Raw genomic sequence first — 17,850 nt, forward strand, 5'->3', positions numbered from 1 at the left:
TAATACAAATATATGAAATATCTCCTCCCTGGTCTATACTGCTCCAGGGCTGGTGATAAGAGTGAGAAAGGGAAAGTTAGCTGCAACCTCCTTCCATGAATTAACCAAGAAACTTAGGTGTTGATCAAAAAGGAACATTACAGTTGTTGTCAATTACCATCACTAGTATGTATTAATGGGACATTCCCAGTACTAAAATGTTTCATTTTTATTAAGTCAATTGAAAATAGCATGAAAAAGATTTTCACTATCAGCCTTCCTTACAATGCAGGAAAGCTCCTAGGTGATAATTTCTTGTCTTGAGTCTCTATAAAAGTGGAGTCACCCAATACTGCAGCAATATTAACACAGAGTTGGAGGGCATGCCTGTGGAAGACTGAGTTGCTGCTCCCATTAGGAGCATAGTTGCCCAAAGAGGGAGATTATTAATTTTAACAATGCATTGCCTATGGCTTTTCATAGGGGGATGATAAGGCAGTTCCAAGTCTGACACATACCTGGAGAGCATGGTTTGTTTTATTAAAAGTGTCTGCTTTTAATAAGTTAAGATCCTGCTGCAGACAACTGCATCTCATATCCTTGTGCCTGCATTTGAGTTCCAGATTGGCTCCAACTCTAGCTTCTTGCTTATGTTGGCTGTGGGAGGCAGCAGGTAAAGGCTCAAGTAATCGGGTCCCTGACATCCATGGGGGAGACCCAGCTTGTGTTCTGGAATTCTGGCTTTGGCTTGTCCCAGACCCAGTTGTAGCAGGCATTTGCTAGTGAACCATCAGAAGGGAGCACTGTCTGTCTCTGTATCTCTGTCTACTTTAGCAAATTAGTGGGTTGGATACAATGTCCCTGTTTTATTTGGGCTTTTCTCTGTGATGGATGTAGTTGGACCAGGTGCCAGCAAAGAGGAATACAACTGTATCTCAAAAGCTCAGAAACAATGCAAAGACTTCAACTGAATTGATTGATATCTCAGAATTCCCCTTCCCAGATAAGAAGAGACATCAATGTCAAAATGGTATATGGAATTATTTGTGATTTACCTACACCAGCTATGGAAGACTGGCGTTTACATAATTTTAATTTTTAATTTGAGCATAACAACTTTATCCAGCAGACATTGCAGGATGTGTAAATTGTAAAACTCATTCCCAGATGACTACATCTATTGACTGGGTGAATGGAGCTATTTAGTATTGTTCGTCTAAATGCGGAAGATTACCTGTCAAAAGTGAGTTTTTTCTGCCTTATTGATATTGAGTCACTCTTTCCCACAGTAATTAGGCAAGTGGTCCAAGGCCAGGAGTAGAATGTGAAAGTCAGTACTGGTCATTAGTGAAAAGGAAGAATGCTGATCCTCAGTTTTCCATGACAGCAGGCCACAGGGCCAGCTCATTCAGAGCCCAGGGCATGAACCTGCACGTGCCTTTTATGAGTGCCACTGAGTGACAGCAACTTGAGCAGGATCGATGGGCTGCCTCGGGCATGTTTACCTGTGTTGCTGATGCATGCCGGAGATAATTCCAGTCCCAGACACTGACTCTGAGCCACAGGAATGTTCCCCGAAAGCAAGATTGCATTTAACCCACTGCATTCCCTTCACAGCACTGTTTCTCTACGGACATTACTAATGAACACAGTGTACAGAAGTTCCTTGAATTACTTTTATTTAGATTCGCATTAGTGATTCCTTCAGATTGAAACAAGTACTGCAGATCAAACTGCTGTAGTGTTCCTTCATTCCTCCTAATTAAATAGGAGACCAGCAGGGGTGCCATCTAACAGCACCATGATGGTGGAGATACCTTGGTAGCAGAGAAAGTTTTCTTGTGGGAAGAATAGTGAACAATATAGCACAAGAACATCGTTATATCTAAATTATATAAGACAGTGTAGCCTAGTAAAATAAGCACTGGATTCAGAATAAAACAATCTAACTTCTCATTTAAATTCTACTGCAATTTGCTATGTGGCTTTCAGAAGACAAACATGATTTTTTTTTAAAGTCCTGTTTCTTTGCTCATGAATAATAAAAATTATTAAACAACAAAGGAAAAAAGTTATTAATTATGTGAGTATACCTGAAAGCTCGTTTCACATATAGATCTTACTGAAACATATGCATATATTTTAGAAAAATATGTAAATTGTAGTGAAAATAAATAACTTTTTAGAAAACATTTTTGAGATAAGATTTAACATTTTTATGATTATTCCTGCATTTATCTTGACTATTCCTAACACACTTGGTTCAGTTTCTCAGAATAATTAGTATATTCCCAATATGTCTTCTAGAATGTTCTATGTGTTAATTTCCTACTCTGTGAAAACCCTGCACAAGGCACTGCATGATACCCCAAGAATCCCCGTCTGTGGTCCTGCCTGCAGCCCTTATCAGTAATTAATTATGACATATTTTCCCAGTGAGTCTGTAAGGGTCCTTAAAGTCTTTTCAAAACTTTGCTCCAGGCAGCCTCTGTCAAAGTCTACTCAATGATTTATGAACAAGGAAGTACGACATGTCACTTTTTTTCATGCTGAGAAAATTGAATCAACCTAAGAGATCAACAAAGGTAGAAAAGTTAAATAAATTATAATATTACTCATAGTGCATCTTTATTACATGCCCATCATAAAAATGTTTAAAATACTAAATGATATGAAAAATACACCTAATGTAATGCTGAAGGTATAAAGAAGAGATAAAATATTTATAAAGCCAAACAAAAATTATGTATAAGTAATCATGTATTTATATAAAAATTTAGAAGGAATCTCATAAATATTTGCAACTACCTCTAGAATGGTATACTCTCAAATAAAATTTTCATTTTTTTCCTTTCTGACATTTTCAACTTTTTCACAATATACACGAGAACATTCATAAAAATTACTAAAACATCACACTTAAAATATGTAATGTGATTTCACATATGGATATTTCACAATGGATTTCAATGGTAAATAGGAAAGCAGCATAAGTAGCATCATGATGTTATAAGCCCCATATACTAAAGCTTATCTTCTTATTTGGTGATTTAAAATTAAGTGCGTTTTTGCTTTGCCCAACATGGTCTTCAGGATCCCATAAGACCAACACTAACACTGTCCAAGAGAACAGAGCAGAAGGCAACTGACGGACTTGACAATCCTTCCCCACTTCCTGGACTATCAGAACGCTATCTATACACTTGTTTTCTTTCTTGGCCTTCCTGGAAGTCTACACAACCAATCGGGTCCCTTTGACTACACCCATCCCTGTCCATCCTGTGTCTGTGACACTCACAAGGCTTTCTGATCCTGGCTGACACTGGAACCCTGCCCCCTTTCTTGTTACAAACAGCATCATTTATCATGCCACGACTGCCCAGACTCCCAGCAAGCACCTTCATACTTAAGCCTCGTCTTGACACAAGCAGTCATGCCCCAAATATAGCTGATATCCTAGCAAGCAAAGCTAGGTGGAAATGGTACATTTTTAAAATGCACACCTCATTTGAAAAAATAAATTAAAAAATCAGCAATCAGTTAATTCTCATTTTAACTTAATGATGTGCAAAACTTCAACTGGCCACACTATGTTATGTTCAAGTCTTTCCTTCTCGGACTAAATGAATGTGAAGTTCACTGGTCTTTACAGACAGCTCCTGATCGTCTTGACATTTCCTAAAGGTGTTTTAATTTCCTTTTTTCCATGGATGATAATCTAGTCATTAATTTCATAAAAGGCTTTTCCAAATTAAACTTTGGAAGTTGACTAAGAGTTATAGGTCATATTCCACCTTGTGTTACCAGAAACTATTGTTGCACATTATAGTAAACACTAATAATGCTGAAAGATTTTGCAGTGATATCTGGCAGCAGAACAATTCTAGTTAAAGGAGTATTTTCTAAGGTGTTCTTTCCAAATCTTTTTATATAGAATTTAGGTATTTTTAAACTTACAAATGTAGAAGCTAACTAAAAACGAAGGCATACTATCCTCATACATGAATCAACGTAAAAGATCAAGATTTCTCTACAGTTTATGTAAGACACATGTTTTCAAGTGCTTTCTTGGTTTCTTCACGTGATATAACCTATATAAAATATTCAGTGCAGTTCTTTCTGCATAGTGGAAGCTCAGAAATGCCTTTATCTTGCTCTCCTGTATTATGCTTTATAATAAAAATGATTAAAAGCAATTTTTGTTTTACTAACTGGAAATCACCCACATCCTAAACAATGGTTCATGAAAATTCCTCTAAAATCAAAAATATATTCACATTGTTTGGGAAATTTAAAAAGCAAGAAAAATTCGCACAGCAATTGCATGGCTGGGCTACCACCCGCTCTTATGTCCAGAGGTGTTTTCTATCTGTATAAATCATTTGGAGTTTGATAACATATGGACTATAGAGTTTTCTTTTTTTTTTTTTAGATTTATTTATTTATTTGAAAGTCAGAGTTACACAGAGAGAGGAGAGGCGGAGAGGCAGAGAGAGAGAGAGAGAGAGGTCTTCCAACCATTGGTTCACTCCCCAAATAGCTGCAATGGCCAGAGCTGCACCGATCCGAAGCCAAGAGCCAGGAGCCTCCTCCGGGTCTCCCATGTGGGTGCAGGGGCCTAAGAACTTGGGTCATCTTCTACTGCTTTCCCAGGCCATAGCAGAGAGCTGGACAGGAAGTGGAGCAGCTGGGTCTTGAACTGGCGCCCATATGGGATGCCAGCGCTTCAGGCCAGGACGTTAACCCACTGCGCCACAGCGCCAGCCCCAAGAAACCTGTAACTGGCTGTGATCAATTAGTTGTAAACACCACTGCACTCAGACCAGCCTAGAGTTTTCTTAAAATGTCATGTATCATTTTTTACATAGTAAAATTCTTGGGGGTGGGGTCAGGCATTTGATGCAGCAGCAAAGGCATCCCTTGGGACACTCATGTCCATATCAGAGTAGGTAGGTTTGTGTGCCCTCCACTCTTGACTCCAACTGCCCATGGATGCACACCCTGGGAGGCATAAGATGATAGCTCAAGTAGTTGGTTCCCTGCCATCCAAGTGGGAGAGCTGGAATGAGTTTCTAGCTCCCAGCTGTAGCAGCAGACGAAGGGTAAACCAGCAGAGGGAGGATTTCCCTTCTGTTCTGTCCCCTCACTCTTTCCTCATCCCTCCCCCATCTACTGCCATCTCCATCTCTCCTTCTGCCTCTCAGATAAATAAAATGAATCATTTAGGAAAATCCAGTTTCTGTCTTAATACATTTTTAAATATTTATTTACTTATTTGAAAGTTAGAGTTACAGAAAAAGGGAGAGTTAGAGACAAACAGGTCTCCATCTGCTAGTTCACTTCCCAAGTGGCCACAATGGCCAGGGCTGAGCCAGGCTGATGCCTGGAGCTGGGAGTTCCATCTGGGACTTCCATGTGAATGGCAGAGCCCAAAGCATTTGGGCCATTCTCCACTGCTTTTCCCAGAACATTAGGAGGAAGCTGGATTGGAAGTGGAGCGGCTGGAAAATGAACCAATGTTCACATGTGATGCCTGCATCACACAATGCCAGCCCCGTCTTACATCTGTAACCCTACTGTTAAGCCCTTGAAGGTGAATTCCTAATCTGAGAATCTCCAATGCAAGCACAGAGTTGGTGCTGCATAAACACTATTAGATAAAGGCAATGGTGACAACACATTTGGTCAGCCTGCTATTTGCTTAGACAATTTCTATGTAATCTCTTCATTATGAAAAGTACTTCACAGTACAACTTAAAAATAAACATCTTTTCTACCTAAGCCTTAACAGTTTACAAAGATCAAAGTGTTCTAAATAGTCTAAACAATGTGCCAGTTAATTTTCTAGTTATCTTTGAAGATAATTTATAGACCTTTTGGAAGCATATGATGATCAAATGAAACGCTGATCAACTGAAGGGAAAATGTTATTTTGAAACAAATACATTTTCAGGAAATTCAGTTTTCTGAAGAGAAAATTAGTACTCATATTGATTTATGATAAAGATTAATGCTATAAAGCATGATTGAATATCAATTCTTATCTAATAGCACAAAACAATATTACAACAATTTTTTAAAGAGACACACAAATGACAGCCCTTAGGCAAGGTGCAAATATGTCTGTCTTACTCACGGTCAGGAAGCACATCCCGGGCTTCCTTTCTCCTCCTGAGCAGTCTGAGCTGTTGCTTGCTTCTGTCATCATCCTCACACTGTGTCCAGGAGCTGACCTGGATTGTGCACTTTCTCTCTCCTTTCTGGTTTTAATGTCCTCATTTCCTAGAGTCTACTCTACTTTCTGACATTAACACTACTTACTGCGTATTTTCTCTATTCTCAAGCTTCACCCTCCCCACATATTTACTCTATGCATCCTCTGCCTCTACCAATTCTGTTATGCCTCTCCTCCCAACACCCACTACAAGACCCAGTGTTACAATCACTCTCTTGCATCCCTTATGTCCAACATCCTTCTCCTTCTGCACCTTTGCTATACAGGTCCCAAGCAGGCTTCAACTTAAAACAACCAGACAGTGCTCATCTGATGACCACAGAAGGAAGCCCACAGGTTTCCAGCACTAGCATAGCCTCACTGCACCTGTACCCAGGACCTTTATCTCACTCCTGCTGCCAGGAACCAACTGTCTTCATACCAGAGGCCAGTCCTCTTTTGCACTAGATTCCACTCACTTTCACATCCTCTGTGACTTTTCTTCTAAAAGTATGCCCTCCCCTCTCAAGCATAAGTGTCTCCTCTTATCACTGCCATCTCCATTGGATAATCTCAAACATACAGAAAAAGGACCTCAGGGTTCTTCTTCTCCCTTTAGCCACTAAGTTGCATTTGGCTATACACTGTAATGAATATCAGTCACTTCTCAGTTGTTTCTCCAAACGATCTCATAGGACTCATCACATAATCCATGTCCACCCTCCTCTCCTCTTCTGGTGAGGGACATGCACTCACAGAGAAGACAATGGGGATTAGATGCCTCCTCTTAAACTCCACAGGAGGAAGGGCTTGATAACTACTAGAAATAAGATCAATGCATCTGAAAACGAGAAAATTACTGATACAGTGAGGCAAAAGTAATGGTTCTATGTCAACACAAAAGCATAAAAATCACCAATTAAAAAGCAATCAAGATGGGAATCATGTGCGTGATCCTGTGCCAGGCTGGGAGACTGCCTGCCTAGCCCACACAGGAGGTTAAGAGGGCATGGCACACCATGCCTCCTGGGAAAGACCTTGGTTGGGGGCTCATCACACCGAGACCCACATATGACCTGAATGCTAGCAGGTGGCAGTGGCCCCAGGCACATGTCCCTCACCCTCACTTCCCATTGAAGGGCTTTGTAACTGTCAACTAGGTAAACAGTTCCTGGGTGTGGCCAAGACCCAGGAGACCACCTGGAAGGCTACATAGGCTACGTGACCTTCAAGCTGATTAGAGAAGCATAGAGGTGCCAGTATCAGTTTTATCCTACATATTTAGTGTTGCTAATCTGAGCTAGCTACTACCCTTTGCTTGCCCTATAAAAGCTTGTGCCTAATTGTTAATAAACAGACATGTTCACCAAAACAGTCTCCAGTGCTTTTTGTTGAAGGAACGTCATCACCCCACCATCCCAACAGCGTGAGCCTCAGAGGAGGAGCCCACAGAATCAGAACAACAAAAAAATATATAAATATGAACACCTTTGCATCAAGCAGTCATGACTGCTGTGTTAATGGACTCAGATTACAAATATCTGTCATGCTATCACATGACATGGGTCACATTTTATGACTTAAGGTTTGGCATGACTTAACTTTCAATCTATGATTAGACACTAGAATTTATTTTCATGCAATGTTGACCAACTGCTTAGGAACTTCTGTTCTTAGTATCAATCAACAACTTACTCCAATGAACTCCAAAGGACTGATTTTCCTTACATGTATATTATCTTGTATCGTGCTTTGCAGACTTCTATAAGGTGCTCATAATGTTAAAAGAGTAAATAAATAGGGCAATTTATTAGATGGCATTGAGTTCAGCATTATATGACCAAAGAATGGCTTTTGTCCTAAAGAAGTAATTTACAAGGAGACAGGACAAGAGCAGTACATTGTGTGTTACCACGAAATTTCATACTTAAAATTCCCAAAATTAATAAATGGAAATTCTACTTCAAAGTTTGTTCTCATGAGTACCTAAGAAGTGCCAGGAAAGTGAAATTCTTTAAGGAAACAGATTTATAAATATTCTGAGTGTATAATTTTTAGCAATCAAAGAAGCTATCAAATTTCAGAGGAGTAATTCTTAATCTCACCTAACACTCGTAATAAATACATTTAACCTAGTTTTAACTCCATAGAAAATAGTCTACACTTGAGAAAAAGAGAGGGATAAAACCTAAAGAATGATTTAAAACAGAAATATCCCAGCGAAGTATGAGGTTGGTTGTGTCCATCAGGCCACCTGAAGCCAGTTCGTGGAATCTGCTAGTGGTTGAAGTTTGCTTTCACTCACGCAAAGACCTCACTAGGAACCTGACTCTGAACCTGACTTGGGTCTTCATGTTGCTCTACCTCCCATTTCCAAAACAAATTTACCTTCCTCCTCATATTAGTTATCCAGCACAAAGAATCCAGCTTTGCTGCCCAAAACAGACAATGTTCTCATCACCATGTTTTCAGACAAAATTTCCATCACTTGGGAAAAACTTTTCACAAAAGATTTTTATTAAACTCTCATCATCACAGATGTTGACTGGTCATTGTATTCATCACAAAGCAGCCCATCTGAATCTCAGCTGAAGAAACATCTCCTATCATCCAGACTCAACTAATATTGGTTGTAGTCGCCCTATTTGTTTTTCTAGTTTGATTCTCCTCCAATGCTCTATGTCATCAGGTCATTCCCACCACCTCATTGTAAACACATGTAGTAATCAGTGTTAACACTTGATTTGTTTCTTTCTACACATCTTCAAGTGCTCATAAACACATACAAGCTAAAAGCCATATTTTGTTTTTAGAAAACAGGATAATACCATTCTATGTAATTTCACTCTAAAAAAACCATGGGTGTTTCCGCTAAAAGTCAGACATATAACCCAGTCATTTTTATTAATTACAAAATAGTTCATCAATAGGATATGCCGTTTTCAAATCTTTCACAATCAATATTTTTTCACTTATTATCCCAAATATTTTTGTTATAAATGTCCATAAACATAAAATTCTTGGTCAGGGATACTCATTTATGTACAGTGTATGTCCAACCATGACTATAGCAAAAAATACTACACAATTCAAACGTCAATAGAGAAAAACAGATCAGTTAACAAAAAATTACAGCAATTCACCTTTGTATTGGGATTGTAAAAGAATGTGGATTTCCCCAAACTGTAGCATTCAGCTAGCATACAATCTATTCTATTTTTTAAAATTGATCTACTTGGTAGATTAAAAATAAATCTCATTTTCTCTTAGAACTTAGTGTCCCTGATTAGTACATTAGAGTGAAAAATATTCCCATGAATTCATTGTTTGCATTTTTGTTCTCTGAACTGTCTGTACTTATCCATCACCTAGTTTTCTATTATTTTAATCATTTTTTCTCATGAACATAAGGAAGTCTTAATGTATGAATTTTATCAAAATTTTATCATAATGCTACATGCATTTTCTCTTGGCTCATTTCTCTACTTTTTATGTGGGATTGTGCTTTGCAATTCTTGTCTTTACTATTAGTATTCACATTGCCAAATGCATCAGCCATTCATGGATGGCTTCTGAGCTTCCTGTCTTATGGCAAGCCTTCCCCACCTTGAATGTACATGAATACCTTCCCAACATTTCTTCTACTGTATTTATAGCTTTATTTCTGCAGTGACACTACTTTTCCCTTGAGATTTATCTCTGGATACATTGTGAGTTAAAAACTTTAATTTTCTCCTAGATACTCAGCTCGTAAAGCTAATACTATTTAAACCACTACCTTACACTTAACTGAAATACCACCTTTAAGTGAATTAGGTTAATACATATTTGATATTTATATTTACATTTTTTAATCTGTTCCAAACTCTAAGATATGTCCTACAGAAATCACTTTTCCTATTTTGACCAAGGGTACTGCAGTGGCTAATATGTGTGGAAAAGCAAAATTTATCAATTTTCCTTGTACCCTCACATATTTATGATTCTGTACGATATTTAATAAACTAGTTTGCTACAGTTTGCCACAGAAACAAATAACCATCCACACGGTACTATACAATTGCCAATATTTTATACATTAATTTGGGAAAGAGTAACATTGCGATGACACCAAACTCTTCTACATGGGATCAAGACTTTTCATCTGTTCAGAATTACTTTATGTCCTTTGATAAACTGTTATAACTTTCTTCATTCAGGTCTTCCAGTTTTCTTATCAAATTTAGTCCTGCTTTTTATGTTTTATCACTACTCAAACACCAACAGCCTTTCAGGATTCCAAATCACACCAGAATGACAAACCATGACATGACCCAATCACATCAGAGCCGTAACTTGAGGAGGGTGATTGGCACGAACACTCTTTTTTTTTTTGTTTTGTTTTTTTTCCCATTTCCACTTAAAAATAATGAGAAAACTCAAGAGTGGGTTTTTGGAGGCAAACTATTCATGCCTTACAGACCAAATCTCAAGGCAATCTCCTGCTTGCTGACCATTTTCACAAACTGGACTACCCTATCAATCTATTCAGCTCTCCCTTATGGATACTTAGCTGCACACTTCCTAACTGGGTTCTTGACTGATAGCATCATTGATTCCTGCTGCCAGTGGGATCTTTCCTTAGCTGTTTTATTGATAGCTTGACAGTGCAGGAGGTCTCCTACCTTTACCCAAATCAGTCCCTGCTTATTAAACAGAATCAGTTGCTTCAGCAGCCCATCTTCTTTATGAGTAGAGTTACTAAACTTACATGTTCCATTCATGCTACTGCTTTCCTGTGATGCTCCCAGAGTTAGGTAAGTTCTATCACTCTCCCCTCATTGCTACTGCTAATTCTTCCTCATGGAATCATATAGCCCAAATACAGACTATGGTTTGACTCTAAGAAAAACACTGATTTATTTTTAGTACATATTTGAACAAAAAGTAAATAAAAAGACTTTCTTCAATCTTCCAACTTTTAAATTAATCATCAGTTTTTATTTATAAGAAACATGGCATTTATGATTTCTTTTAAATATAATATCCAGATTTTAATTACTTATCTATTTTATGTCAAAGTCATACTGGGGGATGACTCCTTCAGACTTTGGTTCATTTGAGAAGGAAAGTTCTGGAATGTATCCTTCAAATTCCATCTCAGAAACACTAAGAAAGCCAATTTTCATTGACTTAACATATTAATTTGCTGTCACGCACACTAGTTTTGTTTTTTTTTTTTTAGCATACTGGATCTATTTTGACAGTTTACTAACTTTATATTTTCCAAAGACCAATTATTTGGTTTCATATATTTAATATTATTAAATGTCAGGTCCATCAATAAATCTGCCACAACTTCACCAATGAGGAATTTTGACTATAAACTTTTCTTTTCTTTTCTCCATGGAATTTTTTGTCCAGGTAAGCTAAATAATTAATAAAAACATGGGATCAAAAGCAATTATAATCATATATTGGAATGATTTATGTAACAGACACCAATGTTCTGCCATAAAATTATGATTTTCTACCTCTGCAATTTAATTATCACTGTTCACCTGCAAATACATCTTTAAATGTCTCCCTAGGCATGCCAAAAAAATTGAAATGTTTCTACCTGTTCTTTGACAGAGGCAAGGATGGCAGAGGTGGTTTCCGTTTCAGAGCCATCCCCATTGGAGGTGTTCAAGCCAGGGCTCAGGGAGCTGGTCTTCTCTGAGGCTGAGGAAGGCTGGTCTGGGACAGGCATAGCTCCTGCAGAGCAAGAAGACAAGGTCAGCATACCGCCTGCTGTCATTATAAACAGACCTATGGGGAATACATATTATAAAAATCACCACTACAAACTCTAGTGAAGCAATATGACATAATTATAGGAGGGAAAATACAACCATGTTTACTCCTTACATCAATCCCAACTAAATTCCAGAACACATTCACACCTCTGTGATCTGTTTTTAGGGTAACTGTGCAAGCCAGTGATGAGAAGGAAGAGCGAGTTAAAAGTATAAGGAACAGTAAAGAGATAAAGCAGTACTGAGTTGCAGAAGCTTGTCCAACTACAAATTTACATCTGTTTTAGGCAAATGCATTCTCTATTGATGTATTTCTAATTCAAAGGAAAATCTATTAGACATTATCTTATGTAAAGAAATAACACAAAATAAACAATCAATGCCTTATCAATAATTAAAGAGCTATGTGAAGTACCTTAAGAGACTTAGCTAGTATTAAGAGAGACAGTAAATAACTACCCCACTCCACAAATATCTGCCAAGCTCCTACTCTGTGACAGTCAGCAGATGAAAACTCTTTAAAACTGGCAAGGCCTGCTGGCAGTTTTGTCTGAGTTTATTTTTGAAGGAAAGAAAAAATTCAAATAACATTAGTCTCAACACAAGCATAGATACACACATGCAGCTTCAGAACAAGACCCCCAGAAGTCATTTGGCTCTGCTGTGTTTCTCTGTTTTATACAAATAAAGGAGACTGCTGTGTTCTGAATTATTAAGCCACCCCATCACTCTCACATGCTAAAATCCTAACCCAAAAAGTGAGGGAATCAGGACTTGGGGCCTTTGAAAAAGTAATTTTTGCCATGAGGGTGGATCCCTCCTGAACAGGATCAGTGCCCTCAGGAGAGACCAGGAGAGGCTCCTCATCCCTCCCACCACCTGTGGACCAGAAAGCTGGCTCTCACCAGATACTGAATAAGCCATCACCTTGATGTTGGCCTTCCCAGCCTCTAAAACTGCAAGAAATAAAGCTTTCTGTTATAAGCCTTGAAGTTAATGCTATTTTTTTATTGCAGTTTGAACGGATTAAGACAGAGACTGAAATATTGGCTACATATGTCATTTAGCAACCATCATCAACAAAGGAAGCAATAATTAACTCGGAGTCATTTTTGGCAAGACATTACAAAAAACCTCATGTTAATAAAACACTAGGAACAAATAAAATTGTTTTCTGACCTACAGCAATTATCTTACATATCCCTCCAGAAACCAGTGTAGGTGATTTTGTAAAAGATATTTCCCATTGTGCTATTTCTGAGGAATCTCCTTGTCTACTAAGTGATGTGCTCTCACAGAAGCCCTTGTCCTATGTTATCAGGTAAATTTCATTAATAATTCGTTGTTGAGGCATAGCAGATAAGCAACAGCCTGTAGCATTAGCATCACAAATAGGCACCCCAGTTCCCTGCTAATGTGCCTGGGAAAGCAGCAGAGGATAAAACACTTGTTTGTGCCCCTGCACCCACATGGGTGACCTAGAAGCAGCTCCTGGCTCCTGGCTTCAGCCTGGAACAGCCCTGGCTGTTTTTGGCCATTTGGGAAGTGAACAAAAGATGGAAGATCTTTCTCTCTCTCTCTCCCTCTCTGTAACACTTGTTTATTTATTTCAAATAAATAAATAAATAGTTTTTTAAAAATTTAGGGGTATGCAAGACTAAAAAAAAGTTCAGTTACAGAATTTGACTTAAAATGTTGGAAATAAAGGTAGCCATTTAAATTTCTCATTAAACATTCCCGGTAACTTTTTATTTAATTTGATTATTTATTTTTTTTAATATTTATCTTTTTTTTTTTTTTTTTTTTTTTTGACAGGCAGAGTGGACAGTGAGAGAGAGAGAGACAGAGAGAAAGGTCTTCCTTTGCCGTTGGTTCACCCTCCAATGGCTGCTGCGGCCGGCGCGCTGCAGCCGGTGCACCACGCTGAACCTATGGCAGGAGCCAGGTACTTATCCTGGTCTCCCATGGGGTGCAGGGCCAAAGTACTTGGGCCATCCTCCACTGCACTCCCTGGCCACAGCAGAGAGCTGGCCTGGAAGAGGGGCAACCGGGACAGAATCCGGCGCCCCGACCGGGACTAGAACCTGTGTGCCGGCGCCGCAAGGCGGAGGATTAGCCTAGTGAGCCGCGGTGCCGGCCCATATTTATCCATTTTTTACTTGAGAGAGTTACACATAGAGAGGAGAGGTAGAGAGAGAGAGATCTTCCATCCAATGATTCACTACCCAATTGGCCACAACGGCCAGAAATGTGCTGATACGAAGCCAGGAGCTTCTTCCGGGTCTCCCACATGGGTGCAGAGACCCACAGACTTGAGCTATCTTCCACTGTTTCCCAGGCCATAGCAAAGAGCTGGATCGGAAGTGGAGCGGCTGGGACTAGAACTGGCACCCATATGGAATGCCAGTGCTTCAGGCTAGGGCATTAACCCACTGCACCACAGAGCTAGCCCCTTAATTTGACTTTTTAGAGATTTATTTATTTATTCAAGGGGTAGAGTTATAATCAGAGAGAAGCAGAGACAGAGAAAAAAGTCTTCATCTGCTGGTTCACTCCCCAAATGGCCCCAATGGCCAGAGCTGAGCCAATCCGAAGTCAGGAGCCAAGAGTTTCTTCCAGGTCTCCCACGTGGGTGCAGGGGCATGCATTTGAGCCAGCTTCCACTGCTTTCTTAGGCCATCAGCAGGGAGCTGCATCAGAAGAGGAGCAGCCAGGACATGAACTGGTGCCTACATAGGATGCCAGAACTTCAGGCAGAGGCTTAGCCCACTGCACCACAGCGCCAGCCACTTTGATTTGATTTTTTGAACCATGTTACTTATAATATCATGAGTGGGAAGAAGAAAAACACTGGAAAACTAAACCTGTGACAAACACAGAATATGTGAGAAAGGTTGAGGAAATGACATTAGCAAAGTAGAACTTGAGCAAAGAATTAGGATGAGCTTAAATATCATTTGGTAAAACACAATACTGGGGGCCAGCACTATGCCATAGTGGGTAAAGCCGCTGCCTACATCATTGACATCCGATACGGTCACCAGTTTAAGACCAGTTGCTCCACTTCTGATCCAGCTCCCTGTTATGTGCCTGGGAAAGCAATGGAAGATGGCCCAATTGTTCCAGGGGGAGACCTGAAAGAAGCTCCTGGTTCCTGGCTTCAGCCTGGCCCAGCCCAGGCTGTTGCCACTATTTGGGGAGTGAACCAGTGGATGGAAGATCTCTCTCTCTCCTCACTTTCTTTCTTTCTCTGTAACTCTGCCTTTCAAATAAATGATATACTTTAAAAAAAAAAAAGCCTTTAAGCTTTAAAAAAAAAAGGTGGCAAAAATGTTCAAAATAGCTGAAGTAATGGAAACCAATAGAAGGCAAGACAGAGGCTTAAGGAATTATGGAGGAGGGACTGAGAAGACCATTACATTGTGGATATCCAAATTGCTTTCCTGTGTGGTTTTCTTATTTGATCAAGTTCTCATAATTCTGCACAAATCACAGATGAACCAATGGGCCCAGGTAAAACTGCTGAAACCCACAGGCAGAAAGTAGGCAGACAGGGAAACAGGAGCTCTTGGGCTCAGTCTCCACGGGGCCCTGAGCACCCACCCTGGATCGTTCATCTCCACCTACATCCCTGTCCACGGTTTCTAAGGGAGGATCTACCCAAGGAGAGCTTTATGCTCAGACAGAGGAGGCCTGCCTATTTTAAATTCTTATTTTAATTTTTGTGTTGTGTTAAGTTGCATTTGGCCCACGCTGATTTAGGTTTTGGGCTAATATTATCAACCTAATTTTGAACAAAGGAACTAAGGTTCCAAAGTTACTAAGCAGGATAAATAGATCTAGAATTCAGGGTTCCTGCCTTTTCATTCCAATTTTAGTATGCTTTTCTGTGTCTGCCTACTTTCCATAATCCACACTGTCTCTTACATTCTAGTCTGCAAGTTAATTTTTATAAAATGTAACTCTTAAAAGTACAACAGTGACCGGTCATAATGAAATACTGGATTTAATAGGCACTGGATCAAGGCTTATCCTTAGGCACTTGGCAGGTCTGACCCACACAGTATAAAGAATAATTAGGCCTATTTATGTACCCACCCCGCTTCTTCTTATAGCAATAGCAGAATGATAAGTGTAACATTCAAGGCTAATTCCAATATACAGAGATCTGTTACCCAAGGCAACCTCTATGCCTGAATGCCAATGCCATGGGGGTATCTTTCACGGTTTATAACCCTTTACATCCATATTAAACAACGAACTGCCCATGATGACATGCGGACAGAAAAGATTGTCTACCTCCACTCTCACTTTTAGTGCAGAGCATCCACAAGAGACAGAAGAAATATGTAGAAGACCTGCATTGACCAAGGCTTCATGGTAATGTGGCCAAGTAGTTTAATCTTCATCAGAGCTAATCCAGTAAAAATTAGAAATTTAGTCTGTGCTAAATCTGGGAAATCTGGAAAGTACTGAGAAATGAAAAAGCAAAAAAAAATATAAAGGAAGAGGAAAAGCAATGCCAGACACACAAGCATTTTACTTTGAATAGGATTGTATTAATTTTTTATGTAACATATTATTTTTCCATCATGAGGAATTAATATAATATTTTTAAAAAATTTTATTCAGCAACATTGCAGGAAACATGTCTATAGGCCAGCGCCATGGCTCAATAGGCTAATCCTCCGCCTTGCGGCGCCGGCACACCAGGTTCTAGTCCTGGTCGGGGTGCCGGATTCTGTCCCGGTTGCCCCTCTTCCAGGCCAGCTCTCTGCTATGGCCCAGGATTGCAGTGGAGGATGGCCCAAGTGCTTTGGCCCTGCACCCCATGGGAGACCAGGAAAAGCACCTGGCTCCTGGCTTCGGATCAGCACTGTGCACCGGCCGCAGTGCGCCGGCCGCGGCGGCCATCGGAGGGTGAACCAACGGCAAAAGGAAGACCTTTCTCTCTGTCTCTCTCTCACCTTCCACTCTGCCTGTCAAAAAATAAAAAAAAAAAGAAAAAGAAACATGCCTACAAAAATTATTTCATAATTTAATTATGTGGTGAATACTTAATATTCAATAAGCAATTCAGTGCATCAACAGTTTCTTGTCTCTCCTTCATTTATAGTTTTTTCCCCCATTTTTTACATTTATGACATGGTCAATGCATAAATTCCTAGATGTAGAATTCAGGGAATCAGGAACCTATATTTTTCAGACACTGATGAGTACAGATGGCCCTGCTGCCAAGCTGGTCCAACACATTTGAGGACAGAGTGTTAAGAATACTGGCCTTTATTATCCTCTTTTGCTTTTGCCAGTCTCCTACAGGAAAATACTTCTTCAATTTCTCAGCTCCAAGTACTCTAGACACTTTACACAAATTCATTTATCCTACACACAGTGCTTCTACACACCCTTCACAGAACTAATGCGTAAGAAATTTTTGTAACCTAGTAGGTAGAACTGTAATCTGTAAATACCCAATGTACATCTTGAATACACCTAACTGCCACTTGAGAAAATGAAATAGTAGTGAGGACATACAAAAGCTTTCAATTTCCAGCCACTTCATTCTAGAGAATGTGGACTAACAAATCCTATATCCAGAAGGCCAGAAAATAATAAAATAAACACTTATGAGCCCGTGTCCTGCCACTCAATGCACACACACACACCAGCACTGTTAAGGACTGAATTCTGTCCACCCACCCAAATCTCCAGTGTGACTTATTTGGAGATGGTGCTTTTGGTCAGAGAATTAGGCTAAATGAGATCACAAGGGGGAACATGGGTGTCCTGTGAGAGGAGACGACTCTGGAGGTCTCTCTCCCTCTGTGCACACACAGACAAAAAGGCCACGTGAAGACACAGCTGGGAAACAGAGTGGGC

At 39.6% G+C, this 17,850-nt stretch overlaps 1 protein-coding gene across 5 annotated transcripts in view; it reads right to left on the bottom strand.

Moving 5' to 3' along the window:
* Positions 1-17,850, bottom strand: part of CTNND2 (catenin delta 2) — a 982,006-nt gene that overhangs the window by 785,070 nt on the left and 179,086 nt on the right. For all 5 annotated transcript variants that reach the window (XM_070056591.1, XM_070056587.1, XM_070056589.1 and 2 more), the window contains exon 2: positions 11,793-11,929. In XM_070056591.1, coding sequence (XP_069912692.1) covers positions 11,793-11,929 — 137 coding nt within the window. The remainder of the gene's footprint in view (positions 1-11,792; positions 11,930-17,850) is intronic.

The sequence above is a fragment of the Oryctolagus cuniculus genome, chromosome 14, assembly GCF_964237555.1.
Source record: "Oryctolagus cuniculus chromosome 14, mOryCun1.1, whole genome shotgun sequence".
Classification (NCBI taxonomy): Eukaryota; Metazoa; Chordata; class Mammalia; order Lagomorpha; family Leporidae; genus Oryctolagus; species Oryctolagus cuniculus.